This window comes from Polypterus senegalus, chromosome 18 (genome assembly GCF_016835505.1).
Source record: "Polypterus senegalus isolate Bchr_013 chromosome 18, ASM1683550v1, whole genome shotgun sequence".
NCBI lineage: Eukaryota > Metazoa > Chordata > Cladistia > Polypteriformes > Polypteridae > Polypterus > Polypterus senegalus.
Genome location: NC_053171.1, coordinates 8,541,507 through 8,567,399, shown reverse-complemented (window position 1 = coordinate 8,567,399; position 25,893 = coordinate 8,541,507). Strand labels below are relative to the sequence as shown.

General features: G+C 49.6%; 1 protein-coding gene across 2 annotated transcripts in view; it reads left to right on the top strand.

Annotated features, from left to right (window-relative positions):
* ttc6 (tetratricopeptide repeat domain 6) overlaps positions 1 to 25,893 on the top strand; it is an 87,622-nt gene that overhangs the window by 47,689 nt on the left and 14,040 nt on the right. For both annotated transcript variants that reach the window (XM_039741288.1, XM_039741287.1), the window contains 19 exons: positions 43 to 202; positions 830 to 934; positions 2,133 to 2,234; positions 3,796 to 3,870; positions 4,606 to 5,003; positions 5,396 to 5,891; positions 9,120 to 9,249; positions 10,592 to 10,767; positions 12,890 to 13,026; positions 13,988 to 14,157; positions 14,239 to 14,359; positions 17,297 to 17,447; positions 18,904 to 18,986; positions 20,067 to 20,143; positions 20,886 to 21,043; positions 22,646 to 22,780; positions 22,906 to 23,055; positions 23,151 to 23,291; positions 25,457 to 25,570. In XM_039741288.1, coding sequence (XP_039597222.1) covers positions 43 to 202; positions 830 to 934; positions 2,133 to 2,234; positions 3,796 to 3,870; positions 4,606 to 5,003; positions 5,396 to 5,891; positions 9,120 to 9,249; positions 10,592 to 10,767; positions 12,890 to 13,026; positions 13,988 to 14,157; positions 14,239 to 14,359; positions 17,297 to 17,447; positions 18,904 to 18,986; positions 20,067 to 20,143; positions 20,886 to 21,043; positions 22,646 to 22,780; positions 22,906 to 23,055; positions 23,151 to 23,291; positions 25,457 to 25,570 — 3,079 coding nt within the window. The remainder of the gene's footprint in view (positions 1 to 42; positions 203 to 829; positions 935 to 2,132; positions 2,235 to 3,795; positions 3,871 to 4,605; positions 5,004 to 5,395; positions 5,892 to 9,119; positions 9,250 to 10,591; positions 10,768 to 12,889; positions 13,027 to 13,987; positions 14,158 to 14,238; positions 14,360 to 17,296; positions 17,448 to 18,903; positions 18,987 to 20,066; positions 20,144 to 20,885; positions 21,044 to 22,645; positions 22,781 to 22,905; positions 23,056 to 23,150; positions 23,292 to 25,456; positions 25,571 to 25,893) is intronic.

Sequence of the window (25,893 nt, the reverse complement as noted above, 5' to 3'; positions counted from 1 at the left end):
ATGGCTGACTTTTCCTTTTGGGTTTCTTCTCTTGTTTTGTAGACTCCTGGAGGATGGAGTTCCTGCCACAGACGTGTATGGAATTGGGAAGGAGGACGGCGTGAGGGTCCTGCCGCAGCCTTCCACTAGCAGCCTGGCCGAGTGGCAGCGCATCGCCGAGTACTATGTAGAGAGGCCGCGGGTGCTGCTGACGGGACAGCGGGTGGGTGGTGTGTGATTTCTGTCCGCTTCGTCCAGATACACGACATGGCTGTATGTGGGTCCCTGGCTTAACGTGTCTCTTCGAACTCACGGCTCATTTATACATTTTAAGTGTGTGTGTGTGTTGTTTATGGGTGGCTCATTTGTTCATGTCCTGACTCTGCCAGCCTCCCTTCACTTTTTCTCTTTGGCATGCTGGAGCCCATCCACATGCATGACTGGAGTCGTCCTGCAGGGGGCGCCAAGCACAGCTAGTAAGTCACGTTTCTGTCTTCAGTTCCCAAGCGGGGACTACAGGAGAAAGCAAGAGCAGGATCCGGATATGCCCGATACTACTTGGCAGCTAGAGAAAACCAAACCAAGTCCTCCATGGTGCCCAAAAAGTGCCAGACATGTCACATCTGGAGACCAATTCCTACTGTTGACCATTGATGTTCGATAGGACTGGCGATGAGTTTGCCATCTCACTCTGCCTGCTGTTGGCTTCTTTGTTATGTTCTCATCCATGGCATTATGGGCACTGGTGCTGGTGCCAATCTCTTACTCTGCAGAGCTTAAGTGCCCTTCTTCCACAGACATTTGATCTTCCTTTTTCCAGACTAAAGACATTCTTCTTTTCTTCCCACAGGTTTCTCTGTATCTGAATGAATCTAGAATGTTTTGGAAGCCAGCGCCAGCCAAGTTTGCCTTCATGCCTTCTTACATACAAGAAAAAATGTTCCCCAAGTACCAGGTAGGGGGGGCTCCGGTTTGTTCTGAGCAAGTTTGTTGCTATCTGTCAGGTTAGTGAGTGTCACCAGGGTGCCGATTGCCCTGTGGTTGCTGCCCACTCATCTTCTGGCCTCCAATGTTATATAGCGCCTTTTCTATCCCTCAAACCTTAGAGAGGCTGGGAAGGCACAAGTGATATAGAAGAAGGGTCACCTGCTGAGCAGAGGCGTAGCTAGGGTGTTCAGCGCCCAGGCACAACTGAAGATTTCGTGCCCCCTCCTGTTTGTCAAAATGCAATGGGGAAGGGAATTTAACATCAATTTGGTGCCCCCTGGATGCTGCGCCTGGGGACAGATGTCCCCCCCCTTGCCCCCCCAGCTACGCCACTGCTGCTGAGTCCCTCACTGCAGGCACTGCTGGCCTAGTGGTCCGCTAATGACCCTCATCGGCCTGTTTGACTAGAAGCCCACCTGAATGGGCCTGGCAGTGCTGGGAAAATATGGCAGTGATAGCAGCTGAGAGCATCTCAAGTCGGTGACAGTGGACTTGAAGGCTTAGCCATGGGTGCCAGGGTGCCTATGCTGGTCATTGAAGATAGGGGGCAAACTGTGAGGGAGCGGGGGTCAGGAGAGACTGCTGAGATGGTGTTGGCCTCAAAAAAGGGTGCACTGCCTGTTGGCAGGTGGATATCCTTGAGTTGGTGAGAAATGGCAAAGAGTTCAACGGTGATGAACCAGGGTAGTGGACACTGGGATGATGCCAGTCAAGCTACCTTCACATCCTACATGGTGGACGCAAAGCACCATCTACAATTGCTGGCACTACTCAAGTCCTCCCAACTCAGGTTTGGACGGTTGAACGTGCCCACTGTCTGTTCAAATGGGAGAGTCTTTTGCTCCTTCATTGCTTTTGTGGCACTTTGTGCCCATTGGAAGCATCCTTGTGACGTCATTTATGCTAGACCAGGTGGATGGGCACTGAAGTTATTAAGGTCATGTGAATGGTGCGGTGTGCCAGATGGGGCCAAACCCGGCCTCCTTTTAATTTGAAGGATTTGAGAATTGCAGATTAGAGTTGGAATTGAGTTTCTGCTGCTGACAAAGGAATAGAAAAAGAAATTTAATAAGCAGAAGAAAATGGAGAAGCAGAGAGCCTGGCGTGACGTCACCACTCAAGGACTTTCAGAGGTGGACGCTGACGTCTTTTGCCGATCTTCACAGGCACTCAAGTGTGACGTGGCAGAGGAATGGAGACACGGTGACCTGCCAGAAGCAGATGAGGCCGAGCGGGATGCCTGGGATGCCGAAGCGAGAGATGCCAGGGTCAGTGAGCAACCTGCAGGGGGCGCCACGTGGGCTTGACCACTTGAAGTGTGCGTCAGGGTGTGACTGTATGTGTGTGAGTGTGTGTATTTCTGTGGACCTGGCCCCTCAAGACTAAGTTAACAAGGTGAGTGTGTGTGTGTGTGTGCCAGCAGGTGCCCAAATGGGCGTGAGTGAGTGAGCTGGCACATGTGCTTGTTGGTCTGCCTGAATACCTGTGCATCACACTGGAAGACTTACATTTGAAGTGTGTGTGCGTGTGTGTGTGTATATGCATATGTGTGGGGACCTGGCTCCTCAAGCCTTAGAAGGTGAGTATGTGTGTGTGCCAGCAGGTGCCTGTTTGGGTGTGAGTGAATGAACTGGCACATGTGCTTGTTGGTCTGTGTGAATATTTGTGCACCACACTGGAAGACTTGTGTTTGAGTGTGTGTTTTTGGGGGTACTTACACTTATCTGTGTGTGTGTGTGTGATTATGTGTGTCAGCGCATGTCCACAGGGCTGTGAACCTCTTTGGATGACTGGTGTGTGTGTCAGTCAGTGTGCAGAAATGTGTGTGTGTGTCTATGAAGCTGTGCAGCACAATGACTGGTGTGTGTGTGTGTGTATGGACATACTGTATGTACTTGTGTGTGTGTGTGTGTCAGTACACATGTAACTTTGTGGGTCCACAGTGCTGGGCACCTTACAGGATCATCGGTGTGAATGTGGGGTGCCAAAGAGTGTGTATGTGTGTTTAAGTATCACTATGTGCTTTAATGTGTGTTTTATGTTGTTGTCTTTGTTAATTGTGAGTTATTATTTATATTAAGGGAGATCATTTTTTCATGCAGTGAAGTCTTCCATGTTAACAAAATGGCGTGAGATCTTCCCAACGCCTCACAAAAGCCAAGACAGGGTAGTCGCTCTCCTTCTTAGATGAAGCACACCTTAACCCACTCAGGCCCCAAATACTACCTGCAGACCCCAAAAAATGGAACACTGACAAAAAAAAAAAAGATCAAAAGTCCCACAAGAGAAGGGATGACCGTAAACCCCTGGCTTGTGTTATAAAGGGCCAGCAAAGAAATTGAAGATTTATTGAAGAGAAGCACAAAAGTCGAAACATACAGGAAAATGCACTAATAAGCAAAAAGAGACAAAAGGATTTGCCCAAAGAGACAATCCGTAGCAAACGAGTCCAATAACCTTCAGCTAGAACTTAAGTTACTATACCAACTAGGGCTGGTCCCTTCAGGTGAAGGTCCCGAGGGGGCTGTCGGAATGACAGGGCCTATCAAAGCCCATGGCAGCACTCCTTGGGTGATTTTGAGCGAAACAAGAAATAAATTGTGTTGTATAAAGTGTATTTTATAAGTTTTATAAATCTGACTTTTTTCTGTTTCCTGCATATTTTCACACTCAGATCCATGAAAAGTTTTATATATGAGGCACCCAAGTGATTCGGGCCTGCATGCGTATGTGTGTGTGTGTGTGTGTGTGTGAGTGTGCTGGTGGCTGGCTGTCTGGTCAGGTGGAGTGACAATGTCTCACTCTCGGGCTCTCTCTCTCTCCTTACAGGCCAGATGTTTTCTGAGGAAACACGGGTCGGAGATGGAGCTGAGGTCATTGGACGAGTCCCGAAGAGACCCCAAGGTGCACCAGCAGCGTCTGCTCCTCCGCCTTCTTGTTAAAGTTCTCTCTTATTGATGCCCAGTGTGTCACTGGGGAAGTGGTGATAAGATGAGGGTCAGCTGACACGTGTCGGGTGGGGTGGTGATTGGGTGAGGGTTGTGTGTGAGGGGGCGGGACTCTGCTTTCTGGGTTTTAATTTTTTTTCCCCTGACATTTTCTGTTGCCACCTGGTGGTGTTATGTTTCCCTGCATTCCCAATTTCCCAAGTCAGCCACAGTGTTTGAGAGATGGCCTGCAGGGGGCGCCATCTTCACCCATATCCACGATGCTTATTGCCACCTGGGTCCGGCTGCAGTTTTCTCAGCCTGCTCTCTTGGCCTGCCTGTCTCTCCTGTGCACACAGTCAGATAGATGCTGCCCCCAGGTGGTCATGGAGTGCATTGCACACCTTATCCCCATATGCTATCACCAGAGGCTGGTCTTCTATGAAGCAGAATGGCACTGTGAAGGTGTGGTATACTACCATATGGTGGTCTTTGCCCACTATTGTGGTTTTTCGTCTTATCCCTGGCCCAGTAGGACCCCTAAAGTGGAGAGAGTTCTGAAGGATGGTCAAACATGGTCAGTTTGTTCAATATTCCTGTGTCCTTCCTTAAGGGCAATTCTTCCCAAAAAAGGGACCTCCATCAGCGAGGCAGTGTTGCTCGGTTTCTCTCTCTCTGCCGTGTGTCCTAAACTTCCCTTTGCTGGTTTCAGGTGCGGATACTGAAGCGAGTTTCCTCAGCTCCTGACCTCTCGGGCCCAGCAGACACCATCCTCAAGGTTCCCGCTGACTTTAAGTCCCTTCGGAAGGAGCTGGCACTGCTAAAGGAGCAGCTCACCAGGCCTGGCGCTCCAATGAAGAACGACTCTGGCTCTTCGGTGCCCATCCTGGTCAAAGCCCCCACTGCTAATCTGACTCAGCCAGACACCCGGGGTCAAGCTGTACGCTCAGGGGTGGAGAAGAAGTTCTCCATAGTGGAAAAAGCGAGGGTTGCGGGATTAAAATATATTGTCCACCCAAAAAAGAAGAAACGGAAAAGGAGGAGGCTGAGTCCCGAGAAGATGGCCGATGTCTACAGGACCCTCAGCCAGCCTCCGCTGGCCATCGACAGGTTTTACCCTATTCTTGATAGCTAAGTGCATGGCACCTAGTTGGGGAGGTCACTAGAGGGTCCCCAGAATGCCCATCCTTTTTGAGGTGACCCTGCTGAGGCTCAGGGGGCTCTCTATCCCCCCCTTTGCTTATTGCCATTTCTACCCGGGCATCAGGATAGCCAACATGAATGCCTACATTTATACCCTCACTGGTTATTCCTGGGTCTTGGTATGGCACCTTTAGCAGGACATGGCAGGGACCCGAACTGGGCTTGGTTTGGCCTGAGGCTCATCGACCCTTCTTAGGTGATATCTCAGTGAGGTTCCTCTAGAGTGTGCTCATTTTGTAAAGTCACTTGTGTTGTCTCAACTGTATCAGCATAATGTTTCTTGGTGGTCTCTTCCCCAGGTGGCAATCCCTTCCCAACATGAACCGGAAACCTCGCTCTCCGTTAAGAGTCTCCCGTGGGATTAACCGATCTCGATGCTCCAGCCTCCCGCTTGCTCTCGATTTTGAGGCCTACACCAGAAATCACGGGGGAATCCCTGAAGACACTCCAGCCAGGGAGTGGGTCAGGGACATCTGGAACGTCTGGTTTGATGAAGTGTTTCCTCTTCCTCCTGAGGCAACGAGAACAGAAATGCCAGCAGAGGCGCCTTGCGCTAGGACAGAGAAATTGGAGGAGAAGACTGAAAGTGCCAAGGAGGTCATGGTACCGGACCACGTGGACCTGTCCCTTGCTCTCGAGTCATCCCTCACCGGAGAAGACCTGCAGGCCGAAGTGGGCCGGCTCACTGAGCTGATGAACCGAGAGGAAGCGCCGAACGCCTTCTACTTCTGCCGCCGTGGAGCTCTGCACAGAAAGTTGGGTCTCCTGAAGGAGGCACTAGAAGATCTCAACACGGTATGTACCGAGACCCGGGTACCCACATCACCCTGTCCCCAGGGTTTCCCCAGGTGCGTCAGTAAACTTTATGAGGTGAATAATCAGCGGCAGGTGATTAGGACCAGAGCCCAAACATCCTTGAGTTCAGTGCCCTCCTATAATTAGGCATTCGCGTCACTCAAAACAATTGGTATGGTGCAGGACGGCTCCATGCCCTCGCCTCTCTCTGGGGAGCCCCTTGAACCCGACGCCATCGATCGTCATGACCAGGATTAGCAAGGCAGATGAGGACACAAACATGAGCACTGCTGCCCTCCCTTCAAACTGATGTCCCCTCAGCTTACCCCGAGCGGACCTTGAAGCAACTAAGGAGACGCCCACCCGACAGACCCCGCCTTTCATTCAGTTATGGTCAACCGGTCTGCTTCCCTGCTGTTGCCATGGCTCAACTGCAGGGCTCTCAATCCAGACCTGGACTCGGGTCCTTCCCATCCATGGACACAGAAAGACCACCCTATCCGAACCTCTGTCGCCCACCTCCTGGTCGCTCCCGCTCTCTGAATCGCTCAGCCGGAGTGATTGAGCACCATAGCCCTGAGCGCCAGTCACACACATGCGCTCCATGGCTCTCCACCTCATGGCTGCCTGCTTTACTCTCCCATTTCCTTTCCGTTCTTCTCCTTGTTTTCCTCTTTTTTCTCTTCTTTTTCCCTCTGTTCTAACACTCGCCCTTCTGTTTCAAAGAGCAGGTGAGACGCAGCTGCAGCAATAATTAGGGGCTAATTAGGCGGTAATTGGGGCCGTAGGTGTAAAAAGTGGCGAGGCCGTCTGCTCCCACATCCCACGCTGGAACCACTCCCGCCACGCTACCACTCCCTACTCAAAGATGCGAGAGTCAATTATTTGTTTAAGGCTTCTGATTCCTAAGCCTCAGACCAATGATAAGCTGCAGGGAGCAGACCGGCGGTGCCCGGTGGCTTCCCATTATCAATGTGTGCATTATGTACATTACAAATAGCCTGCAGTTCTCCAAAATGGCCATTAGAGGGGCGTATATCGGCTAGATAGAAGGGCAAAGAGAGGATCTTTTAAAAAAACAAAAGGATTCATTGTTTCAAGAAATGCTCTTGAAGAAGAATGAAGCTCTGTGGAGTGCAGAAGGCAAAAGGAGTTTCTTAAAGCAATAATGCAATCCAAGCAAATAAAATCCTGATACACAATCCAATGGCAAAATAAAAAAAAAAAAAATAAGAACAAAATGGTGGAAAATTCCAGAAATCACAAAGCACACGTAAAAGACACGTGCAAACTCATCGACTCCCAAGCGCATTCAAAATGAACCGCCAGGAATTGTGGGGAACCCTCACCTCTACAGGGCAGACAAAAAAAGACACCAGATAAGAACTTGAACCCCAGCCTGGGGAGGAATGCCTGACAGAATGAAAGAGTGGGCAGGGCATAGACAGGTGGTGCCCAGTTGGTGCCCCGGGCATGAAACAGCTGTCCATCCTCATGAGGGGGTCAGTCCTAAGCTGTTGTGTCACGTGTTACTCTCACGGAGGCACAGCCTGAGGTTTTAGAGTGGCCGGCCCACCATTCTCACCCTTTAAACTAATTTGTGTTTTTCTGTTCACTTTTGGGATTTTTCCCATTGGTGCCTGGTGACTGATTGGGTGGTCCTTGAGCTGATGGCAGAATGACACGTTAGACCTATTCGGCTGACCTCACATAGTCCTGGACTTTAGGTGACACATCCATCCATCCATTAGCCAACACACTATATCCTAACTACAGGATCACACATCCACCTCTGAAATGTTGCCAGGAAGTGAAGGTGACAAGCGGCAGGTTCAGTTTAACAATTTAACGCCTGTGCTCCGTCAGGTCCAAGTGTCCTGTGTGCACAGGAAGGGAAAAATGGATCCCTGAAATCTGCTTGCACTACGGGCACCCAGTGCACTGCCCCCTAGTGGCACCTCATGTGATTTCAACCGCCTCCGTATTCATCCTGTTCTTGAGAAAGAAAATTCCACAACTCAAAAAACTGAGCTGTGGGTGACAGACATGACATGGGAGGACATGACACACCTGGACAGGTAGGCTCTGCACCCCTTCAGGAATCATAAAGTAAATGAGGACGCTGATGGTTCACACCTCACCACTGCCCCTCTGCGTAACACTGAAGTCAGAAATGGTTATGTGTCCCAAAACTGGGAAGGCGCTATATTAAGTAGATAGACAGTAAATAATGTCTTCCCAAGAGTGGTGGTCTAATATGGTGACTCCCCTTGTGACCTGCTGGTGCTCACATTGTAGATTGTACATTGTTCTGTGGCTGGGATGGTGTTCACTCTGAAAGGCGCTATATTCAATCACAAGAATCAATTCTCTGTGAGCCTCAATGAGTCCCTTCACCTGCTGGTGCTCTCCTTATCAAATAGGATGACAGCACTATAGTAATATTGTACTATCGAAAAGGCGCTATATTTGATGACAAGGGTCAATTTGCAGTCAGCCTTAATGAGTTGCGTCACCCACCAGGGCTCTAATCATTAAATAGGATGATAACAGTATAATAGTGTACTAGTGAAGTAATTTAAGAAAGAAAAGGCGCTATATTCAATCACAAGGATCAAGTATCCATGAGCCACAATGAGTCCCCTCACCTGTCAATGCTAATCTTGTCAAACAGGGTGACAACAGCATAGTAAAGTACTAGTAATGCGCCTCGGAATGGAAGAGGCATTATATTTGATGGCAAGGGTCCATTCTCTGTGAGCCTCGATGAGTGACATCAGCCACCAGTGCTCAAACCTCAAGTAAAGTAACAGCATTAAAATAAAGTACTTTGGGATAGAAAAGGCGCTATATCTGATGGCAAGGATCACTCCTCAGTGAACCTTAATGGGTTCCATAACCTGTTGGTGGCTTTCTTATTAAAGAGGGTGGCAGCACAATAATCATAGTATACTAGTGAAGTGACTTTGCAGTAGAAAAGGTGCTATATTTGATGACAAGTATCACTCCTCAGTGAGGCTTAAGGAGTCACATCACCAGCCTTCGGTGACAGGGTGACAGCGCTATAATAGTCTTGTTGTATTTGTAAAGAACCTTGGGGTAGAAAAGGCACTATATGAGGTCAAAGTTGCTACATTGTGGGATGGATGTGTGTAGCTGTGTGCCTGGCAAGAGTGCCCACATCATGTCTCACCTCGCATTCACGCCATTCTTGCCATCTGTCCTCAGGCCATCCATGCTGAGCCCCTCTTACTTGATGCCTACTGGCACAGACATGCTGTTTACCTGCTGAAAGGAAGGCACGCAGAGGCACTGGATGACCTGAATTTTATAACCAAGCACAATAAAAACCATGCAGGTGAGTTGATTTGAGATGGTGTTGGGATGGTGCGGGCTGGGGTGTTCGGTGGATGGTACACTGCAGGGTCTCAAAGAGCACCAATGGACTGGACTGGGCAGGGTGGGCCACTTGCTGACTCCTTACATATTTTTGATCACACCGTGTCTTGAAGTTGCATCACTGAGGCTGAGACCCGGTGGGTCAGTTCATTGATGTTGGTGCCCCCTTCTGTTTACACCACATAAGTTTGTGAAGCAGTCAGGTGGCACAGGCATTGGTACAGCCGGTTAGAATTTGATGTGGGGTGTCCACCATCCATCTGCTCTCATCTGCTTGCTGTTGGTCCTACAATAGTCATTGTCAAATGACCTCGGTGACAGGGTGTCACCAGCACTTACCTGGGGTGCCACAGGCCGTTCAATCCATTATAGTTTGTGGACTTTATATAGCACCTTTCCCAGTAAGCACCAATCTGTGCCCCTTCCTGGTCCAGTCTGGCATTACAGCTTCTGTGCGGTGAACTGAATAGGTGTCTCCTATAATCCCAGGTCCCGCCTAATGCCCGCTGTCCTCATTGTTACTACTTAGGGAGGTGACACGGGCATCATACCGTGACCTGACAAAAGTGCCTTAGGGTGCTAAGCCTCAGGTGTTGGCATCTGGATTGAGGCTGCCCAGCTTCACCATGATGTGTGTGGTAAACAGGGCAGGTTGTTGCGCCAGGTGATGCCAAGTGGGCTGTGGCGTCTTCACCAAAGTGGAGATATCATGAGGGACCTCAGTGCCAGCCTGCTCATCCACACACACCCACTCAACCTCGATCTCTCTGGACCTGAGTGACCCAGAAGTAGCTTGGCTGGATGTCCAGTACTTGATGTCTGTGAACGTGAACACGGAACGCATGGTGCTGCCCTCTAGTGGCTCCTGTTTGTACAACACCTCTGGTTTAGGCAGATGAAGTCCAACTTCCCAAGTGGCTTTCACCAGCCTCCAGCATCCTCGCAATCCAGTGGTGTGTCCAGGAATATTCAATGAATTCCATGCTGTTATGGGGTGGTGTCCCTGTGAAAGGCGCTAGATTAAGACGAGACTTGATGAGGACCTGAATCATCAGGCTGCTTTATCGGCACGTAATGAGTTGAGCGAATGCGAAATGAGTAACAAGGACTACGGGAGGAAGCCGTGTGCCATCCAAGTGTCTGCTTCCCCTAGCAACCAATCGATCTCAGCAGAGAACAATGAAGAGACAAAAAAAACTGAGTGGCACTCATCGATGACACAGCCACCCGTCTCTCTTGAACTCGGCTCAGCTTTGCTTGTTATTTTTCTAACTATTGATTTTTTTCTTCCCCCCCAAAAGATGCCTACAAGTCAAAAGCCGAAATCTACAGAAACAATGGAGATGCAATGCTGGCAGTCGTCAACTACACGCAGGCGATTAAGCGCAACCCCGCCGACGACGAAAACTACGTCAGACGGGCCGAGATTTACCAGAAGAAGGACGAGATCCTGCTGGCCATGGAGGACTATGCCAAGGTAGCGTGGTGGGCAGATGCCAGCAGGGAGAACTGGTAGACGAGTTGATGGGCAGGCGTTACTCCCGTTTGCCACCAGGGGGCAGACAGCTCAGCATTGGAGAGGATCTGATGGTCACCCTCGTGACCAACACTGGGGATGGCGACCGCTGCTGGCCATTAGTGGGATCTATGGGACCCGCTTGCCCTATTAAACAAAGACTTAAGTGGGCTGCTTCCATAAGTCAAGTAGACAAACTTGTTCGGCTAAACAGTTTGTCACCGTCAAAAAAGTTCACTAAATTGTCATTGTTTAACAAAACCGAAATCGGAAGCAGAACTCCTCAGGAGATAGTTTACTCAAGACTAATGCTCTCGCCAAACCTCTCCTTCACTTTGCAATAAAATTCAGAAACCACTTTAAACACAAGGCCACCTTATACAACCTGATGTCTTGGGTCAGGGGGCACGGGCATCAAGAGCCCAGCAAACAACTGGGAAACTGGTTGGAACTTTACAAAGGAAGAAACAAAATGGCGGGTGCCAGACACACCAACATACACACGCAATGGTGGACCATAGGAATGCATATGCCAAGTAGAGGAGGTCATGCATACAGACGCACAAAATGGCAGTGCCCATGAAATTAGGAGCACAAAATGGCAGGACTGAAACAAACATATACACAAAATACAGAAAATGATAGTGCCCGTCCACACAAAAATGGCAGTGCCCATGAAATTAGAAGCATAAAATGCAGAGAACAATGGTGTCCATTCACACAAACACACAAAATGGCAGTGCCCATGAAATTAGGAGCATAAAATGGCAGGACTGACACAAAGAAATACACAAAATACCGAGAATGATGGTGCCCGTCCACACAAACACACACAATATCAGGGTGTATATGCCACAACATACACAGAGTGGTGACATCCACACACACACACACACGTTAAACGGGTGACTGCATAGTCGCTGACAGACTAACCAAACACAATAAGGTAAACACAAACACACGCAGAATGGCAGTGTGTGCACACAAATACATAAAATAGTGTTGTACACAGCCACTAACACACAAAATGACTGCAAAATGGTGGCACCCGTCCTAATAAGTACATGAACTGGGGGGACCTGTTTATAAAATATAGTCATGGGGGGCCTGGAGCCTCTCCCAGCTAGCGTTGGGAGGACGGCAGGAACAAACGCTGGAGAAGGTGCCAGTCCATCACAGGATATGAACGATGCAATATAAGAGAGAACATGAAAGGCACTATATAACGGGCTATGGACTCCTTATTGAGTACAGTCGACTTCCTACCTGAATGCACTAATCAGCATTGACACGTCTTTACTCTCCAGTGCAGAGATTAGTGATAAATGAATATGATTAATCCATGTGAAAGGCACTATATGATGGGAGCAGTGATTAGTAATAAATTGACATGAAAAGCCATATCATGTAATTTTATAACCAGATTAATCCAGACCAGGGTCAATTTGGGGGGGCAAGTGGTGAGGTTGCTGAGGAGTCTGGAGTCCATCCCAGATAGCATAGGGCGGAGGGCAGGAGCAAGCCTTGGTGAGGGTACCAGTTCATCACAGGATATGAAAGGTGCTGTATAATATAGAGGTGTGAAAGGCACTATATAATGGGTTATAGGAATCTTTTTGAGTACAGTGAACTTCTTACCTGTATGTGCTCATCGACATGGCACCATAATTAGAGAGTAGGACTACCCGACCTCTGCATGTTGGCTTACTTGAAGCTGATGCCCGGGCTGTGGCTCAGCTATAAGACTACCAGCTCAGTGCCAATTAGACTGCCAGGCACAATTTGGGTTCTATTGATTCCAGCAGCAGTGGCAGCCTTGTCACCTAGGACTGTACATTTGCCCTGTCCCCGTGAGCGCTCATGGCAGTGCCATCAAATGCCCATGCCGAGCTCCTGTCTGATATAGGCCCCGCCTCTCTTATTCTTATCAAGTGGGCGGGGCCTTAGTCTCTCAACTTTCCATTCTTTTCAGTTCTTAGTTATTAGATTTACATGTTAGGCTTACAAACGCTAAGGGGCACCCCAGTCAGACATTTTGCACATTATTGTCCTCTATGACCCTTTGCTCCTTTCCTATTTACAGGCATTTGCAGTTAACCCTCGCAGGACAGACGCTTTGATGATCCACGGTTTGCACCATTTTAAAAATTCCAGTTGGATGACAGCGATTCAGGATTTCTCCGCTCTGATCAACATCGAGCCCCAGAATTCTCAGGCAAGGTGAGAGAGAAGAGAGAGGGAGAGGTTGAACCCAGCAGAAAATGTGGGCACTGGGACCACGTGGAGTGGTTGGCCTGTTCTGCCATCGTCCCATCTTGTCCGACTCATCAAGAGAAAGGAGAAGTAAAACCTAAAACCCACTGGGACATTTCAGAATGTCACCCAAACGAGGAGCAGGCTGGGTGTTTGGGCAGTCTGGCACATTTTCACTCCTGGGGGGCACACAGTAATGATGCCAGCTCTATAGAAGGTCCAGCATGGAAGACAGCTGGGTCTCCACTATGTGATAATGGCCAAGCAGCTTTCATTATTACAGATGGCATTGGCACTGGTATAGCTTGGCTTTGTTGCCCTGATGACTAGGATTTGGGCTGAAACCCTTCTGTGGGCACAAAGTTCTGTGCCACTAAAATAAAAGCAGGCACCACTCGAGTTGTCAAGTGCTGGTGCCCTCAAACATGTTGTGCTTTTGAGCCCTGGCACTTTTGAACCATGCTGGCCTTGATGCCTGATGCCAATGGGCTCAGGTGTTCTTGAATTCAGGTGACTTGAGCTGTAACATAGTTTGCCACGGTGGTCTGATGCCCTTCAGTCTTGATATTGTGGAGCTTGATGTCAATTGCCAATGAGCCTGGTGCCCTTGAGTCTGGATGGCATCTGGATCCACCTGAGTGCTGATGCCATTGAGGTGCTGTGCTTTCGAGCTGTGACATTACTAAACCTTGATGCCCCTTGATGCCTGATACCACTGAGCTCTTATGTCCTTGAATTCAGATAAATTGAGCCTTGGCACTGCTTTTGCTCTGGTGCCTGTGAGTCTTAATGCCATCTTAATACCATTTACAAAAGGTGACCTCAAAATGCGTAGATTCTGTCCTGGAATGGCATTCTTGGAGGTGCCATATAAAATAGAAGTCCATTACGGTCATCTCAAATCTCTGTTTTGCCACTTTATTTGCAGGACGTACAGAGGACGAGCCTATGCCAGCCAAGGGCACTACTGCCAGGCTCTGGAGGACCTCTCGGCTGCTGTGCACCTGGACCCCAACAACTGGACAGCCTTTTACTACAGAGGCTGTATCTTGAGGACGTGCGACCCGGATGGTGCCCTGCGGGACCTAAGCATCTCTGGTAGGCAGACTGGCACTTCTTTATCGAGAAACTAAACAGAAGACCCTCATTGACCACCTTCCTGTTCCTTTTCTTGTGCAGTCCTCATCAATGACAACTTTGAGAATCTGGGTGCCCTCCTACATCGTGGTATCCTGTATGCCGAGCTGGAGCAGTGGGCACAAGCAATCTGCGACTTTGAGAATGTGCTCAGGCTGGACAGGTTGGGCGTTTCTTTATATTATATTTATTATCTTTTTCTTTATGTTATTATTATTATATTATTTCCGCATCGTCTTAGCTTTATGAATCACCTTAGAACAAGGCCGGAATAGTATGGCATGGCAGCAGATTAGAAAATATAAATATGGGGCGAAGTGTTGGCGGGGTGTGGGATGACATGGGTGGGGTCACTGGAGGTGTGGGCGGGGCTTGACATTTGATTTACATCTTGCTCATATTCACTGCAACTTCATCCGTTAGTTTCTTATAGTGCCTTACACATTAATCTCAGTTTCACGGCTGTTTACACAGAAAGAGATGGGCACTTTGGGAACGGCTGTGTGGGCAATGGTTCAATTTATATCTGCTGCTCCATACTTTCAACCCACCTCATCGGGAACAGCAGCACACCCGCTGGTGCAGGGTGTCTGTCAGGTGCCATGTTGAGGCAGTGTTCACTGCACCACTGACACATGACACCCACCCACAGAGTGCCATGTTTTGAATGATGGACTTCAAAGCCCCCAAAACAGAAGACTGAGATTCACAAAAAGAAGAACTGAGGCATTCAGTAAATAGAGACGGGTAGACATAGGCATGACTAGCTGCTTTACATTTGGGGGGTTTATTCATTTGAGACCCCCTCTCTTGTGTTTTCCTTGACACTGACATTCAGCTTAAGTGGAGACGTGAGCCCAGAAGACTGCAGTTGAGTCCACCAAGGGTGACTCCTGTCTAACGGCCATCAACTGAAGGAGGCCCATTTGAATCTGAATTAGACCATCAACCTGAGCTGGCTGCTTTGTATTGGCTTTACAGCAGGGTTGGCTTTTCTGTATTGGCCAACAATCTAATGCCCTGCTGTGCCAGTCATCCACTTTTAAAAAAAATGTCCCTCCACTCAGGGCAGCTCCACCATATTAGCTGTCCACCAAAGGTGGCTTCTCTAAAATGGCCATTCACAAAGGGTGGCTTTCCTGTACCAGCTGCCCACAGAGTGCCCCTTGTTATTAGCCATCCACTGAGGGTGGCACTTTTATAATGGCCAGTCGCCAAGGGCAGCTCCTCCATATCCACTGAGCGCTTCTCTTTTGTAATTGCTGTCCACCAAGGGTGGTGCCTCTGTACTGCCCATCAGTTCAGGGTGACTCATCTCTATTGGCTTCCCACCAAGTGCCCGTCTATGTTGGCTGCCTCTTTTTACAACTGACCGGTCACCAAGGTTGACTGTTCTACATCCATTGAGTGTTGCTGTTTTATAATGGCTGTCCACTGAGGGAGGCTCCACTCTGTTGGCCGTCCAGTGAGGGCTGATCATCTAACGTGGCTGCCCAACAAGGATGGCTACTCTTTACTGATCATCAGTTGATGGTGACTCATCTCTATTGTCTCAAGTGGCCTTCTATATTGGCCGTCCATTCAGGCAGCTCTTTTATAATGACCAGTCCAAAAGGATGACTCCTCTGCGTCCACTGAGTGCTGTTCTGAGGACAGCCCCACTGTAAGGACCACCAACTCAAAGACGTTGCTTTGACTTCGCTCTTCACCAAAGGAGGCTCTTCAGTATTTGCCAACAATCGATGGCTGCTCTGTATGGGTCATCCACTGAGGGACCACCATATCAACTGTCCAACAAGGGTGGCGCTTCTCTGTATTGGCTGTCCACCCAGATTGTCTCACCTCTATTGGCTTGCATAATGGCACAGACACACTCAATGGCTGTCCACTATGGGCAGCTCCACCATGTTAGCTGTCCATCAAGGCTGGCTCTTTTAAATTGGCCATTCCAGTAAGGGTGGCTCTTTTGTACTGTCTAGACATTGAGTGGCTGTCAAATGACCATCAACCGGAACAGACTTCTTTGTATTGGCTTTACAGCAAGGGTGGCTATTCTGTATTGGCCAACAATCTAATGCCCCGCTGTGCCAGTCATCCACTGTTTAAAAAAAATGACTGTCCACTCAGGGAAGCTCCACCATTTTAGCTGTTCACCAAAGGTGGCTTTTCTAAAATGGCTATTCCAGTAAGGGTGGCTCTTCTGTACTGGCTTTCCATCAAGTGCCCCTCTGTGTCAACTGCCCACCCAACTGTATTGACCATCTTGTATAACATTTTGCCACCAACTGTGACTGGCCATCAATGACAGGTGACTCATCTGTATTGGCTGTCTAGTAAAGTGCCCCTCTGTATTGGCCATATTTATATATGTCATCCACTGAGGGGTCCCTCCACTGTGTTGACCACCCCCTGAGGGCCACTCTTCTATAATCGGCGACCGCCAAGGGCAGCTTCTGGGTGCTGGCTGTCCTCCTAGAGTGGCTGACCACTGAAGCAGTTCTTGTAGAATGGCCAGCCAATGAGGATTGTTCTTCAGTAATGTCCACCCGCATCTTCTTTTTAAAGACTTCCTGTAGGTTGGCACCTTAGCGTTTCCTCGCTCCATATGTTGTTGCTGATGGCTCCATGGCCCTTCAATCTCATTCTAAAGGCTTGTCAGCTCCCGGCTGATGTTCAAGATGGCCTTTGTAAGGCACTGGCCAGACGTTCTTAGTCTTCCTGACTAAACTTCGCTGGACTGCACCAACCATTCCAGGCACTATATGGCACCGACGTGAGTCCGTAAGACGACAGTTCAAGGTGCCCCTGCTGAGAGATGCATTAAAAGCAGTCCTTCGTAGAGGACATAGGGGGCGCTGTGGTTCTCTTTCACATGCCCTTTGATGATAAACCTGACACATGGCACCATTTCAGAGCCAAGGTTTGGGCTCCCATGCCATCTTTTCTACCCATGCTGCTTGCTCCCCTTCATCAGTCGTTTTGAGAGGTGTGCCACCGACTTGGATGGTGGATGTTTCAGCTGTCCCTGTTTTGGACTCCTGGCCAGCAGATGGACAGATACCTCTGCCTTCCCCTCACGTTTTCATTTTCCTGAGTGCAGGAGTGTCGCCGTGGCTCACGTCAACTTGGGACTCGTCTACTTGCTGAAAATGGAACATTATTACGAAGCGATTCGCCGATTCTCGGACGCCCTGAAGGTCGAGCCTACGTACACCAGAGCCTACATCTGCCGCGCTCAAGCATATCACAAAGTAAGTGTTCCTGTAATGTCCATGTTATGATAAAAAAGGTGTTTTGGGGGTGTGTGCTTCAACGTGAGGCTTCAATGACACCTAGAGACACAAAGTGGCCAGACCCCCCAAATCGAGAACCAGGCTTCACAGCCTGCACTTGCAAAACAAAGGCAACTCTGAAAATCAAAGGGAGAGGAGAACCATGAAACCCCTGGCCCCGAATACCAAAATAGAGAGAGAGGTTAGGAGCGGGCATTGATACAGTGCATTGCCGCACCCGCCACATGACAAACCAACTCAGGATCCAGTTGAGGACCCGAGTGCAGCCATGTAACAGGTGATACCTCAGCACCACACTAGTTCAGATGACGTGGAACAGTGTGAGGTTTTTTTATGGTGACTGGAGTGCCAATTCTGGAGATCCTTAATATTTGTATAGAATTTATTATAGAAGTAACTAAAAAAAAACAAGAAGAGGGAATCGAGATGATTACCCCAAATAGGTAATCGGTGTTCCAAAACCAGAAAATCTCGAAAGTACTTAAAAACAAGGGAATGGCAAAGAAACACAAGTGGACGTCCATGTCATAGGCTTATATAGGCCTGGGGGCGGTCCCAAGGCTGCAGTGTCAGAAGGCCCCGCCCCTTTTGGCTCAACATAATGAGGGCAAGAAATATAAGAGAGCATAACAGTCCAGACCAGCCATGGCCCCGCAGAGCAGCAGCAGCACCCCCTACTGTCTGTGCTGAACTAGCTCGAGGATTACTTTTATGTGCTTCCATACATCATGTTTGGTCCCTCAGCTTGGGCATCCAAAGAACGACCCACTTGGTATCTCATGCCAGAGGTCCAGTAATACTGAAAGTGCCATGATGACAGCCATTGCACCTCAGAGTAATGCTGAGGATGCGACTGTGGCCATCTTACTACTGGGGTTAGGGTGTCTGTGCTATCCAGTCCTTAGAAAGTAGAGACCCCCAAAGAGGAAAATGTATGTAGTGGAATGTGAAGGTACAGGTGACCTGCCCAGAAGGACTGGTCTGCCAGGCAGCAGTCTCCATCTTTTAATGAGAGTCTACTTGGCAGCATAGGGATCTCTTAAGGTGTGGTGTGCCCTCTAGTGGCACAGGACAGATATAAGTGGAAAGGCATTGTGTGTGGGTGTAGACCCTTTAAGCCCCCATTCTGAACCTTCTGTTTTTGAATGAAGTGCCCCATGCTGTGACGGCTACCCCTCAGTCAGGCCATCCCTGTAAATGTGTGCCCCACTCCTGCCTGCCACTATCTAGTAATGGCCCATTTTCAGCCTTTGTAGAGGCTGGTAGGGTCATGTTGGCACAGCACCCACCCCATCCCTGATCAAGTGGCATTTAACTGGGAGTATGTAATTGTGCATCACCTGGTCGCACCTCTTTATTGTCCAGGGCACACCGCAGCATGATTAATGTGTCTCCTATATGTTTGAACACACAGGTGCACGACCTACAGAGGGCGCTGAAGGACTTATCTCATGCCATCCACCTGCAGCCTGACCTGCAGCACCTGTACCTCATGAGGTAGGCTGTGTCTGTGCTTTCACCTCCGTGACGTCGGTGGCCACAGAGTAACTTTAAGAAGGGCACTGGGGACCAAGGCAGGCAGCTGGCCATCTGTCCCTACTTCATCAGAGGCTGGAGACTGAGCCAGTGTATAGCGCCTTTTGGTTTTGGGCACAGGTGGAGTTTGCCCATTTGTACATCTGTCCCTACCCCTGGGTCACAAAGCGGCAGTAAATGTTGTGTTTGCTGTCAGATGACGAGACTCAATGAGGGTCACACAATAAGCCAAGGATTTTAACTGAGCCGGTGTATAGCGCCTTTCATAGTGGGCACCATCCCCAGGTGCTTCACAAGAACAGTTTGGCTGTCTCCACTTTGTCCGCCTATCGCCACTCCTGGGTCACAAAGTGACAGTGTCTGTGCTTCTGTGTGGTGACACTCATGGAGGGTCACAGATAAGTCAGGAATGATGACTAAGTTAGCATATAGCACCTTTCATTTTGGGCACAATTCACAGGTGCAGTTTGTCATTTCCATGTTGTCCATCTGTCCCAACTCCTGGGTCACAAAGTGCCAGTAATGGTCATGTGCTTTAGGGTGGTAAAACTTACTGAGGGTCATACAACAACTTAATGCGGGAGACTGATCCCAGTATATAACGCCTTTCATAGTGCGTACCATTCCCAGGTGCTTCACAGGTGCAATATGGTTCTTGATGCATCCCTTCTGGCACAGTGCGTAAGGAATAGGACTTCAAACCCTGAGGGTGTGGATTGTGTGACCCTTAGCAAGTCGCTTCACCTGCCTGTGCTGCAGTTGGAACAATTGGGTCTCAGTTGTCATAAATGGCTTTGGATGATAGCATCAGCAAATAAATAAATTAATGAGAGGGTGGCAGGGACAGAACCTGCAGTCTTACACACTTTCACCACTAGAGGGCCACAGTTCCTACCTTGAGGCAGGCTGGCTTGTTCAGTTTGAAAACTATAGGGGACTTTGTGGCGATGGCAGGCAATCATAAGAGAAGGTGGCATCTCGGTGTCACCAGGGTTGGTTGGTCAGTCTGTCTCTCACAGGGGTCTGTCTTCTTTGTTTCAGGGGGCAGTATTTGTGCGAGATGAAGAAGTTTGACCTAGCACGCTTCTGCATCCACTATGCAGCAGAAATGAATAACGGTAAGGTGGTGGGGGGGCATATCGCCAGCACCCAGGACAGAAGTCCAGGGGTCTGTGCAGCTGTGTTACTGGGGCACATCATGCTCTCTAATTTCTTTTTGGCTCCCTGGTCCAACCGTTCCATTATTTGAGTTTCAGTCACGATGGGCTGGATGGTGGCTTCATCCTGTCACCAGGCGGCGCCAATTAGTTGCCCTCAGAAAAAGAACTCAGATGTCTTCTTTTCTTCCATTAAATGGGCAGTTGGCAAAGGACCTGACACTCACATTAAAGTCCTCAAATCCACCATCAACACTTTATGCCAGGAGGTGCCAAACTGCCATCATGTCCCTGTTATTTAGGATGTGGAGGAGCATCAAGTTTCTGCTGTAACAGAAGCAGGATAGAAACACATTAGAAGTTCAAAAAATGAACAACAGGGGACAGCATTAACAAAGCTGTTGCATTCAATCAATTTTTCTGCAGTTTGTAATTTGATTCAGTCTCCATATGGGTTAAACGTGTAGGAATTTGGGAAAAGAAACAGTGAAGGTGCTGAAGTCAAGAACAATGGCGGACACTGAATACACATAAGAGTATGATGAGCAGGCGAGGGTACCACTGTGTACAGTATAGCTCAAGAACATGGCACCAGCCACTAGAGGGCGCTATAAACAGGCAACAGTGGACACGCACTCGAACAGTGGGGTGTGTGTGTCGTCAGCAAGTCGCACCCGTCTAAAGCAGAATGTCTCTTTCTCAGCGTTGGGGTCTTCAGCTGTGCAGCAAGCGGCCGTCCAGTCATTCCTGCAAAACCACGAGAAGGCCATCGAGTGCCTGACCTCCATCACGCTGACCCATCCAACAGCATCCGTGTTTGTTCTTCTCGGAAAAACTCAGATGAAGGCCAAGAAATACCAGGTGGGTATTAGAAGGACCTCTTAAGTGTGTGCCCTTGATGCCCATCTTGCCCTCTCACTGACTGACTGGTGACCCAGTGGGAGGAGAAGGGCAGACATGGCAGCCAGCTCAGCACCTGAGTTTGGGTCTTGTTGTCTTACCGCAGTAAAGAGCCCCAAATGGGTGACACCCCAAAGTCTGCTCCTCTAAGGTTGGTCTTTAAGAGACGTCGTGTTGGGTTTGAGGTGGGGCTGGAGGGGGTCTGCTGGAAGCTCATGGGTCCAAATAACAACAGCATTTATTTATATAGCGCCTTGCAATGCAAAGTATAATTCAAGGTACTTTACAATTGATAAAGCAAATCGTACCCCTCACTGCCAGATTGGGTGGGGACTGATGTTAGACTCCTCCCACATTTAGAAATTCTCACCCCATCACTGCAGAATATGGAATAGGGTGAGGACTAACATGAGGGGATATTTGGTGGGCACGGTCTGATGTCAGACGCCTTCCATAGTCACTAATCGTCACCCCTCACTATGAGACATGCAATGGCGTCCCCTGTAGATGGATGAGGAGCATGGACTGATGTGGGAGGGGGTCTGATGTGAGTGGAGTCACATGTCGGACCCCACCCACATTCAGTAATTGTCTCATCACTGCAGAATATTGGATAGGGTGAGGACTGATGTGGGGAGATATTAGGTGGGCACGGTCAGATGTCAGACCCCTCCCATAGTCCCTAATCGTTACCCCTCACTGTGAGACATGGGATGGGTTCCATTGTAAATGGGAAGGGGAGCATGGACTGATGTGGGAGGGGTCTGATATGAGTGGAGTCACGTGTCAGACCCCACCCACATTCAGTGATTGCCTCATCCCTGTGGGATCGATGTGGGTGGGGAATTAAAGGGGCAGGGTCAGATGTCAGACCCCCCTGCCACATTTAGTAATCCTCACCCATCATTCTGTGATATGGGATGGGAAAAAAAGTCCTCTGTAGACAGATGAGGGGGTGGAAACTGATGTGGGTGTGGTCAGATGTGGGTGGAGCCTGCCCATTCTCAGTAATTCTCCCCTCACTGTGGGGTATCTGGGTTTTAGCATATAAAGAAGACAGGATGCTAGATGTCTATTTATTTAATAACTTTGCTAGTCAGGTCCCCAGTGCCAGGACGTCAGGATGGAAGTTAAGGTTAAGGGTCACTGTGGTCTGCGTTTAGAGTGAACATGAAATGGTAGCCAACCCTGCCTACATCTGACCCCTTTGCACCCCATATCCCCATGGGTCTTTTTATATCTGAGGAAAACAGTCACAAAGGCTCAGATCCCACCCCTCCAAAAAGACACTTCAGGTCGTCACATTTGATGTTGCCCACATTTCTTCCCTGACGCTCATCATACCTTCATAAGAGCGACGCCCCCTGTTGGTGTTGCTGCATACACGTAATAAGACCCCCAGTATCCCCATTTTCCTCTTTGGTCTTCATACTGTTTAACTGCTCTGTGTTTTCACAGCCCTTTCGACTCTCTTCATGGCTGGTCAGCACTGACCGGTCATCACTATGGCGGTGTGTGTGTGTGTTTTTTTTTTTCTCCATTTGTGGATCCCTGTTTTCTCAGGATGCGGTGGAAAGCTTTCAGACATCCCTGAAGACGCTGAGTGTGAACGCCAAGCTCCTGCCAGCTGTGCCCGAAGCTGCGGAAATATTCTACCTCATTGGCCTGTGCCATAAGGCACTGGCACACCTGCCCGAGGTACTGCCCACTGCATGGGGGTCTGGCTGAAAGGTTGCAGAGACCACTAAAAGCTTCCATTAATTTGTTTTTTTTCCCCCTCGTCACATTCGGCTCTCACCGGTCAGTAAAATGTCATCTTTCAGGCGCTGGAAGCTTTCACGAATTCCGTGAAGATGAATCCCGACTTAGCGGACGCCTTCTACCAGCGTGGGCTCTGCAGAATGCGTCTCCAGCCTGCCAAAAGCATTCAGGACTTCAACCAGGCACTGGCTGTCAATCCCGTCCTCTTCCAGGTAAGTCTGCCAGGTGGGATCAGGGGGTGTGGGGGCGGGTGCAACACAGAGGCAGCGTGATGAATCGACTGTCCCGTGTGTGTCCAACCCTGCAGGCCTACCTGAGCCGAGCTATCTTCTACGGTCTCAAAGGACGATACTCCAAAGCCATCCTGAACTGCAACGAGGCCATCTGCATCCAGCCGGCCAGCGTCCGTGCCTACCTCTACAGGGGGGCCTTCAAGTTCTTCATGAAGGTAAGCTGCCTCGCCCGTCGTCCATCAGCAGAGTTGGCCTTTGGGAATGCCGGTGGTCAGCTGGCACCCTAGCTATTAGTCACACACTCAAATCGGTGTGAATCTGTGGAATCAGGGTGCCCTTTTCCTGATGAGATCCAGGAGGTGCTGATCCTCATCCTGACCGCTTCACACTTGGCTGCAAACCACCCCAGTGCACCCGGACATCACCACCCGATGAAGCCAACAGGACCCCATCATCAACAAAAAAGCAGAGATTCAATAATTCTGAGGTCACCAAACTGGACCCTTTCCACTATTTGGTTATTGTGGCAAATGGTTAGGGCCCTTGCCCGGCCGGGATGCCCCCACACTGGAATGACTAGGGGAGGGAGCGCATCCAGAACATTACCTCCCCCTGGAGCCCACCCTGGGTTGTAGCGGAGACTCAAACTCCAGCTCCCAGAGTTGCAGCGGTGCCAAGTGTATGCCACATTGTGCTTAAAAGTTCTGTCCATAAAAATTATGAACAGGATCACACATAAAGGGTGGCCATGGAGGAATCTGACTCAATGTGAATATACAGGGACTGAATAGCCCATCACAGTAGAACTGGTACCCCAATATTCCCAAAGCACCTTCCAACAGGGCACCCCGAGGAATGCAGTTGAATGCCATTCCCAGGTCCATAAATCCCATGGAGGCTGGATGGCATACTGTCATGGACCCTCAAGAGAGTAAAAGAGCTGATGGAGCTCGCTGGGCACGGGAAGGAGCCTGAGCAGGTGTTGGAGGTCAGATGGCACCATCCACCACAACATCCAGCGTGGGCTCTGGAACCCAATTCCTGGATAAGGTTTAGACTCTGTGTCACTCTGGGGTTCACCAGGGAGAGAGGTGGTGGGCAGGTGTGTGGACTGGATGGTGCGCACCAACTTCAGGGGGATCACACTGCTAGGCATCCCTGGGAAGGTCCACGCCAGGGCAGCTAGAAAGGAGCGCGAAACTCAGATTCTGGACAAATATTGTGGACTTCTCCCCAGTTGCGGAGCACTTGACCAGCTCTCTACCCTCATGAGAATTCTGGAGGTTTCATGGGATTATATGCAACCATTCCACGTGTGTTGTATGGACTTGGAAAAGGAATCCAGCTGTATCTATCCCTCAGGGTGTCCTGTGTGGGGGGTACTGGTCCCGCTGCGGTGGGCTATTTGGACCCTTTACAACCGAAACGAGAGCTTGGTTCGCATTACTGGCAGTAAGTCAGATTTTTTCCTGGTAGATGTGGGAGCCCCCCAGGGCTTCCCTTGTTCCCCGATCCTATCCATAAACTTTATGGGGAGAGGAGTTCCAGCGTGATGACCTCAGGATCGCATTTATTTAGCAAATGAGGGGGTCTTGATGGCTTCATAAGGTGGTGACTTCAGGTGTGCGCTGCGCTGAATGTGAAGCAGGTGGGATGAAGATTGGCACCTCATGGTTCTCGGCAGGAAGAGGGTGGAGTGCCCTTTATAGGTTGGGGAGGAGGTGCTACCTCAGGCGATGGAGTGCTAGTGTCTCGGGGGTCTCTTTCACAATTGAAGGAAGAAGGCAGCGTGGGATCAGGTGGCGGTTCGGAGCGGCGTCCTCAGTCATGTGATTTTGTACTGGTCAGTTATGGCGAAGAGGGAATGCTGAGCATAAAGGCTTGCCAATCAGTTTATGTACCACCCAGCCCAACCTCACCTCTGCCCACAAGCTTTGGGAGGGGGGTGACTGAATGAACTTGATTACAAATACAAATGGCGGAAATGAGCTTCCTTCACAGGGTGTGTCAGAGTTCAGTCATAGAGATCGGGTTAGGAGCTCAGACATTCAGGAGAAGCTTCAAGTAGTGCCGCTGTTCCTCCACATCAAAGGGAGCCAGCTGAGGTATTTCGGGCACTGGAGGAGACCTCGGGGCAGACCTCAGACACACTGGAGAGATTATATGTCTCAGGTGGCCTGGGAACACCTAGGTATCCCAGCAGAGCAGCTGGAGGAGGTGGCACAGAGAAGGGGCACCTGGGCATCTTAGCTTTGACTGCTGCCCCTGCGACAATGAGCAGTAGATGATGGAGGGATGTGAATAGAGATGGGGAGACTTTGTAACGTGGGAGCACAGCCACATACAGGCAGCCTCAGTGCCCACTTTGTGTTTGTGTCAGACCTACAGGTTTGCCATTGATGACCTGAGCACCGCGATCCACCTGGATGGCACCTGCCCACTGGCCTACTACAACAGAGGCGTGTGCTACCAGCAGACCGAGGAGTACGACAAGGTGGGTCCTGATAGCCAGACTGACAGATGGGCAGACTGGAGGAAAATCAGATGGACAGCCAGACAAGTGTGCCATCAGGCATGCAGGTGGGACAGCTGGGTAGATGGACAGATGGACTGGTAAAACAACAGAAAGGCAGACAGGCATTTGGGCAATCAGAAAATCAGTTGGAGAGGAAGACCACTTGACAGGCAGATTGGTAGAGAGATGGACAGACTGACAGGTGGGCATAGGGACAGAGTGGTGGAAAATCAGATGGGCAGACAGATTATGTGGACAATTAGACAGACACATAAATAGACAGACAGGCGACTGAAGGGACA